This window comes from Nicotiana tabacum, unplaced genomic scaffold, assembly GCF_000715075.1.
Source record: "Nicotiana tabacum cultivar K326 unplaced genomic scaffold, ASM71507v2 Un00001, whole genome shotgun sequence".
Taxonomy (NCBI): domain Eukaryota; kingdom Viridiplantae; phylum Streptophyta; class Magnoliopsida; order Solanales; family Solanaceae; genus Nicotiana; species Nicotiana tabacum.
In genome coordinates, this window is record NW_027438239.1 from 5,074,241 (window position 1) to 5,082,921 (window position 8,681).

General features: G+C 41.0%; 1 protein-coding gene across 1 annotated transcript; it reads left to right on the forward strand.

Annotated features, from left to right (window-relative positions):
- The first annotated feature begins 282 nt into the window (after positions 1-282).
- Positions 283-756, forward strand: LOC142178812 (uncharacterized). The gene has a single exon (XM_075248533.1). It carries the CDS (start codon positions 283-285, stop codon positions 754-756), a length of 474 nt encoding a protein of 157 aa, XP_075104634.1.
- The last annotated feature ends 7,925 nt before the right edge of the window (positions 757-8,681 follow it).

The following is an 8,681-nucleotide window of genomic DNA, read 5'->3' on the forward strand; positions in this document are numbered from 1 at the left end:
AGAGCAAGAAATTGCTCGTGAGAGTCGGCCAACTGAAACACTTGTGTCAGTGCCAATTGAGTTAGATGAGTCAACCGGGCTAACAGAAGTAAGAGTTCAACCAACCCATGAGAAAATGAACAAGGAAAAGAGGTTGCGAAGGAGACTGAGAAAATGCAAGAAAAGGTTTTATAAAAAGTGCCTGAGCAGGATCTAACTCAAGCCACAGAAAAGAAGCGATCTCCAGCACCCTTTCCACAGAGGTTGGCCAAATATCAGAAGGATGAATAGTACAAAAGATTCATGGAAATGCTGAAGCAAATTCAGGTAAACATTTCTCTAATTAATGCTTTGAGGAAGATGCCCGGTTATGCAAAAATGATGAAGGACTTGATGTCTCATAAGTTCGACTTCCAAGACTTGGCAACTATCACATTGACACAGACTTGTAGTGTTGTTGTGTCAAGACCTATAGCTCAGAAGTTATCCGACCCTAGAATCTTCACAATTTCATGCACCATAGGTAGCTATGCATTTGCCAAAGCATTGTGTGATTTGGGAGAAAGTATAAATCTGATGTTGTTGTCTATCTATAAAAGGTTAGACATTGGAAGAGCAAGGCCCACATCCATGTTACAGCAACTAGCTGACCGAACGGTGAAAAGACCATCAGGTATACTTGACAATGTATTTGTGCAAGTTGGAAAATTCGTGTTTCCAGCAGATTGTTTCATTATGGACTGCAAGGTTGATGAGGAGATTCCCATAATTTTGTGAAGGCCGTTCTTGGCCACAGGGAGAGCTCCGATTGATTGTGAAATGGGGGAGTTAAAGATGTAGCTAAATAATGAAGAAATAATATTTAATGTGCAAAGGTCTATGCGGCGACCTAGTGAGTTTGCAAATTGCTCTTTGTTAGACACGGTGGATGTAATTATGGAGGAAGATGATGAGGAACTTAATGCAAAAGACCCTTTAACAGCCTACCTTATGAACATAGAAGAAGTAAATGGCGAGGACTTAGCGGAATGGGTGTTGGCTCTTCAAGGGCATGGGTACTGGAAAAAAGAGCTCGAATTTGAGCCTTTACACTCAGAAGAAAGAATGAATCCTCCAGCCAAGCTATCGGTCGAAGCACCACCACAATTGGAGCTGAAACTGCTACTATCTCACCTCAAGTATGATTTCTTGGGACCTAATTCAACTTTACATGTTATTATCTCATCTGGTTTGTTAGATGTGCAGGTAGAACAACATTTCAGGTGTTGAGAGAGTGCAAGAATGCAATTGGTTGGACCATTGCAGACATTAAAGGTATCAGTCTGGCCTTCTGCATGCATAAAATTCTACTGGAAGATGGGCACAAAACTTCCATAGAACATCAAAGAAGGTTGAACCCTAACATGAAGGAGGTTGTAAAGAAGGAAGTGATCAAGTGGTTAGATGCGACAATTATTTTTTCCCTTTCAGATAACAACTGGGTTAGCCCAGTTCAGTGTGTGCCAAAGAAAGGTGGGATGACTGTTGTGCAAAATGAGAACAATGAATTAATCTCAACAAGAATAGTCACGAGATGACAAATTTACATGGACTATAGAAGATTGAACAAGGTCACCCGAAAAGATCATTTACCCCTGCAGTTCATTGATCAGATGCTAGATAGATTGGTAGGGAGGTCCCAATTTTGCTTCTTGGATGGATACTCAGTGTACAACCAGATATCTATTGCCCCGAAGGATAGAGAGAAAATGTCATTCACTTGTCCATATGGCATTTACGCTTTTCGGAGAATGCCGTTTGGCCTATGAAATGCACCCGCCACATTCCAAAGGTGCATAATGGACATATTCACAGATATTGTAGAGGATATAATGGGGTTCTCATGGATAATTTCTCAGTGGTGGGAAATGCTTTTGATGATTGGCTTAGAAATCTGAAAAGAGTATTGCAGATACATATGGAGACTAATCTGGTGCTGAACAAGGAAAATATCATTTTATGGTACATGAATGTATATTCTTGGGACACCTAGTGTCAAGTAAGGGCATTGAGGTAGAACGTGCCAAGATTGATGTAATAGAGAAGCTGCCACCACCCACTTTCGTCAAGGCAATAAGAAGTTTTCTTGGTCACGCCTGTTTATACAAGCGGTTTATAAAAGCTTTTTCCATGATTGCTAACCCTTTGTGTAAATTTCTTGAAAACAAATCACCCTTTTGTGTTTTCTGATGACTGCAGAGTAGCTTTCGAAGGATTAAAGAAGAGGCTAGTGTCTGCACCTATCATAGTTGCACCCGACTGGGAGAAACTATTTGAGGTGATGTGTGATGCAAGTGACCATGTCGTGGGAGTAGTACTTGGATAGAGAAAAGATAAAATCATGCATCCAATCTACTATGCAAATAGAACATTGAATGGCGCCCCAACTAAATTACACAGTGACAGAAAAAGAGATGCTAGCAGCGGTATTCGCATTTGACAAATTCCGGTCCTACTTGATAGGCTCTAAGGTAATTGTTTATATTGACCATGATGCTCTCATGTACCTAATTGATAAAAAGGAAGCAAAGTCGTGCATGATTTGATGGGTTCTACTGCTGCAAGAGTTTGACTTGGAAATTCGTGACCGAAAAGGAACGGAGAACCAAGTTGCCGATCACTTGTCCAGGATAGAAGGAGCTGAAATGAAGGTTGAGATGGAAGAGACATGGAGACTTTTCCGGATGAACAATTGTTATCCACGAAACTTGAGGAAGCGACATGGTATGCCGACATTGCAAACTACCTGGCAAGCGATATTGTTCCCTATGAATTGTCTTCTGTGGAGAAAACAAAGTTCTTTCGTGATTATCGCATGTATTTATGGGATGAACCATATTTGTTTCGGATTTGTATTGATAACATGATCCAGGGATATATTCAAGAGATAGACCAAGCTTCTGTTTTGTAGGCTTGTCATGCTTTGGTTTATGGAGGTCATTTCGGAGGAGTAAGGACAACTGCTAAAGTATTGGAGTAGGGCTTCTATTGGCCGATGTTGTTTAAAGATGCACACTTTTGGGTAAAGAGCTGTGATGAGTGTCAAATGACGGGGAATATTTTTTGTCGACATGAGATGCCCATGAACCCAATCCAAGAAGTGGAAGTATTTGATGTATGGGGAATCGACTTTATGGGACCATTTGTTAACTCATACAACAACAAGTATATACTAGTAGCAGTGGACTATGTCTCGAAATGGGTAGAAGTTGTAGCACTCCCAACAAATGATGCAAAGGGAGTTATTGATTTTCTAAGAAAAAATATCTTCACCCGATTTGGAACTCCAAGAGCGATCATTAGTGATGGAGGAACTCACTTCTGCAACCGAGCCTTCGCAAAGTTGCTGGAAAAATATGGTGTACGCCATAAGGTTTCCACTTCGTATCACCCACAAACAAGTGGTCAGGTTGAGGTGTCAAACAGAGAAATCAAGAGTGTTTTGACCAAAACTGTAAATGCTACTCGGGCTGATTGGGCGAAAAAAATTGGATGATGCACTATGGGCCGACCGCACTGCATTCAAAACTCCAATTGGTATGTAACCGTACAAATTGGTTTTCGGAAAGGTGTGTCACTTACCAGTGGAGCTAGAGCATAAAGCTTTTTGGGCATTAAAGCAATTAAATCTTGACATGGAGGTCGCTGGTACGAGTAGAGTCACAGAACTTCATGAACTCGATAAGTTCCGTTACCATACTTTTGAAAGCACCAGGTTGTACAAGGAAATGATGAAGATCATGCACGACAAGCATATTCAAGAGAGGATTTTCAAACCAGAAGATGTCGTGTTGTTGTATAATTCAAGATTGAAACTATTTCCAAGTAAGATGAAATCTAGTTGGTCAGGACCATTTAGAGTGGTGCAAGTACTCTCAAGTGGAGTTGTAGAAATTGAATTCGAGGATGGAACGAACAGGTTTAGAGTTAATGGGCAAAGGTTGAAACATTACCTTGGCATGGATGAGGAAAATATTGTATTGGTGATTCATTTGAAGGAGCCTCAATGGTTGAGTGAACCTTAAGTTTGATCGCATGCGTCATGTCGCGACATTAAATCGGGCGCTCGTTGAGAGGCAATCCAATTCGTAGTTTATTTTAGCTTAACTATAAATATTTGTTTGTTTTATGCACTAACAAGTTTTTAGCTAAATCTTGGTGTCTGAACAGGTAATGGAGTACGATGGAAAGTCATGACGCTTGTAGTCATTCACAAAACCAAAACCAATTACATGTGTACGCTCCAAACAACGATGGATACCTCGCGTCACCCAGTTTAAATGCATATCGCACCTGGAAGCAAACCTCGCATCGCAAACATTTCACCTCGCGGCACAGCTTGCTTCGCCTGCTGCCCAGCGTGATTTCCAGCTAGCGTCGCCAATTCTTCAGCGCACTAAGACCTCACCCAGCGAGGGTTATAGCGAGACCAATCTCGCGGAAGCTTCGCGTCGCAAGGGAAACAACGAGCAAAACCGGGCAGTAGACCTCGCATAGCCAGAAAATAACCTCGCATTATGCCTCGCGTCGCCTGCTTCATAACTCGCTAAGGATCTCGCTGCGCCAGGTAAGTTTCTCACTAGGAGCTCGCGTCCTCGGGTTCTAAGCATGCATTAGAGATCTTCTCGCACGGCCCTTTGCTCGCTGAAATTCTTGCCAGCCAAGTTTCTATCTCGCTATTGGTTTCGCCTCTCCATCTCCCATTTTCGCTGGGCCAGCCCCATACACGCACGCACCACACATCACCTACTGTCCATTGTTGTAAACCTATTGTCCATTGCTCTCTTGGGAGCTTGACCATCCTAAGCACAACGAACCACTCCTTTTCTCGCTAAACACCACGCGTCGCCAGGTCTTAAGCGTTCTATAGAGCTCACCCAGTGAGGGATTAAGCGAGGTCAATCTTGCGGTACAGCTTGCATCGCCTGCTGCCCAGCGTGCTTTCTAGCTTGTGTTGCCAGGTAATTACTTCACGTTTAAGCTCGCGTCGCAAGGGATACAACAAGAAAAACCTGGCGTTAAGCCTCTGGTTGAAAATGATACAGCTCGCTAAGCAGTACCTCACGTCAGCCCACATGCATGCTTTAGAGATCGCCATGGACCTCACATGGTTACAGCGAGGTAGAGCTCGCGTTTGCCTCGCATTGCGCGGGTTATCGCGAGGTCAGTTTTCTTTTCTTTTTAATACCACGCTGCAGACCTCGCCCAACTAGACCACCAGCTTGCTATGACCTCGCTTCGCCTGCATCTCATCTCCATATGGATCTTGCTTCGTGAGGTAAATTTCTCGCTGGGAGCGTGCGTCGCCAAGTAAGTGATGTTTTAATATTTTTTAAGCTTAGTTTTCTAACTTCTTTATATTAAAACACTACTTTGTTTTCTAACTTCTTTATATTAAAACACTACTTTGTTTTCTTACTTCTTTATATTAAAACACTACTTTGTTTTCGAATCTCTTTATATTAAAAAACTACACAAAGACACACACCTCACTAAACACACTACACTGCCCGTCTATTTTTCCATTCACCCTCACACACAAATTTCATTCAAGACGATTTGCATCCACTCTTTTACTCACTTGAGACATCAATTGAAGAACATTTCAATCCTCCTAAGCATCTAAGGTATGTTCCTAACTCTTTCATCTATCACAAATTTGAATTGAGTTAAGAAATGAAATTCCAACAATTTTGGGTACGTATTCATAGCATCAAATTGCTTTCTCGCCCTAATCCCATAAATCCCATAGGAATGGTATTGATGTTGGGTACAAGGTTATAACATGAAATCCCCAAGCCGATTTGGGGATGGTGAGGCAATCCCTCATCTCTACAACCACTTTGACAACACTAGCACATGCTAAGTGTTTGTCGAAATGCCTCAAAGACACTCTTTGCCCAAATGAAGTTCTGGTCTCCAGGATTATAATACTTGTGCTAAGTTGCATTGCACCACTCCAAATTGCAAATTTAGTTGGGCTCAACAGCAGCTACATGCATAGCAATTGTGGTAAACACCATTTTGCCATTGCTTTATTCGCATGCTAAATTAAAGAGGTGAAGTCTGAGTAGCCTCAATGGTTGAACATCATGTAATGAACTCTTAAGTGTGGGATCGCAAGACCATGTTTTGAATTGATTCATCTGCTTTATCACTGAGGAACATTCACTTATGTAGGTACGAGTATGTCTCCTAAAAAAGATGATGGTAAAGGTAAGGGCAAGGCTACTGCTCCAACTAAGGCCAAGGCTTCTTCCAGACCTCCACCGAAAAAGAGAAAATGTGGGGAGGCCACTTCAATCCAAGTTGAAGTGTTGCAAGCAGTTGCAGCTATAGCAACACGCCTACAACCTGAGGGACAACGAGAATTTGGACTAAAGAGCATACCTCAATCTTCCAAGGATTGGTACAAACTTTGTCGGCCGAGACATATACATTTTGAGTCAACTATTCATGAGCGGTGCCTACAAGCTAAGTACTAATCAATTTGGAAAGGTATTAATGACCTTGTCTTAAGCTACATGTTTAGAAACATCGGGGATATAAATGTCAACCTTGTTCGAGAATTTTATACCGATTTTGATCTGAATGATCCTGAGCGCTGATGCCTATTATCGGACGGTTGATCGATTTTTTGGAAACAACTATATGCAAGTTTTTGGGAGCTCCGGATGTTCCACAAGAACTCTTGGACAACTTCATCACCCGTCCTACATATCAGGCATTGAGACACACTCTTTGTGGTATCAATTCTGTGGCCGCTTGGGTTCGTGACAAGAAGACCCAACGCCATAGGAAATTTACAAAGAAACCAATGAAGCCAGAAGCTCAGGTGTGACTGAAATTGATCAACACGTGACTATTACCATGAAATCATGAGACCCTTATAAGCCGTGAAAGGATATGCGTGTTTTACTTCCTCATGACTGGCCAAAAAGTGAATGTGGGCCACTTAATATGCTACCAGATGTCCCAGGTGAGAAAAGCAAGCGCATTGACAGATTGTCCTTTGCCAACATGTTGACTCAGTACCTGCGCAAAGAAGAGGTGGAGGAGGAGCGAGATTTTGATAAAGCATTCCTCAACCTCTCAGACTAATGGACATCACAAGCATGCAGGTGAAAGAGGAAAATGCCATGGCCACAATGACAGGTGCCGAGAGCAATGCTCGAGATGACAGCCTTATGGCACATATATATGGGATGATGGATTTACATCTTAGGATAAGGGGAATGCCGTCCACTACTGAGGAGAGGGCCACCTTGGAGGAGCGTTATCCGCTCAATCCTCATGCACAACAGCTAGTTAGGCTTGTCAATGGGCAACGACTCCCAGATGATGAGGATGTCAACACACCAGTATGTTTCAAGGCTGAGCCAGAGCAGTTCGGCGAGGATGATGATGATGATGATGGGGGAGAAGAGGATGAGGACTGGACATGTGTAGATGGAGCCTTCGACGATGAGGGCGAAGACGATGTCTGATCAGGGAGTTTTTCCTGCCACCTTACATGTTTTTGTGTTTATGAATTTATATATGCATTGAGGACAATGCATGATCTAAGTGTGGGGTGGAAGCTATTCTCTGTCATTTGTAAATATTAGATAAACTAATTAGTTCGTGTGTTCAATGTTTATTTTATTTTCGTATTTCTCCTTATTTAATAATTAAAAAAATGAAATGACTGGACTTTTCCCAACGATGAATCTCTTAGGAAGCTTTCTTGAGGGACTTAAGTCTACTAATATATATATATATATATATATATATATATATATATATATATATATATATATATATATATATAGGTCTTTTTATTATTTTAGGTAGTAATAATCTCTCGTGGTTTTTCTTTGTGCCTCGGTTCATTTCCACGGGATGTAGTTGAACCGGATTGTAGTTTCTGTTTTGTATTTAGATTAGAATAGAATTTAGGGAATAAAAGAATGGAAAAATGAGAATTGCTAGGCGTCTTTGACTAGTTTGATAATAGAATATTTAGGCTCTAGCAGGTGTAGTACCTTCCCTATGGTTTGAAAATGTTTATTATGCCTTGTTGAGTAATAACATGTTTGTTGACACATATATCTCATTTTCTTGGCTTGTGTCACTTTGTGTTTGATGCTTAATATTTTGTGGCTCTGTGAATACTTGCAATTATTTGAGAATAGGAATGGAACCGTCCTTGGTGAGTCATGTACCATGTCTGGTGAGAATTGTATAGTCCGTGTTATTGCATTAGAGTCTATAACTTGCCCAACATGTGAGTTGAAGCAAAATTTTAGGTTTTGCTCGGTTTGAAAAATGATTTTAGGCTTTCTTTAATCTTTTTGAACTTAATGTCTACCACAAATAAAATTTATACCTATTCAACCCTTTTGAGCCTATAGACTTTTATTTGGAAACCACACTACAAGCCTATGCCCATTTGTTCTCAATTAACAATATTTTGATCATTGTACCTCGTAAAGCACTTTAATTGTGAAGTGAGCGCTATAATAAGTAAGGACTAAGTGTGGGGTGGCTTTCGAGTGGAACCAATGAAATAAAAAGGGTGCACTTGTTTTGAAAAATAATACACACTAGTGAAAACTAATCATAAAAAAAAGATATCTTATTCTTGCTAGTGGGTGTGAATTAAAGTAGTGCTTAAAGAAAGA

Excerpts from the sequence above, each read along its gene's own strand:
- LOC142178812 (XM_075248533.1), top strand. The coding sequence starts at position 283 with ATGGAAATGCTGAAGCAAATTCAGGTAAACATTTCTCTAATTAATGCT.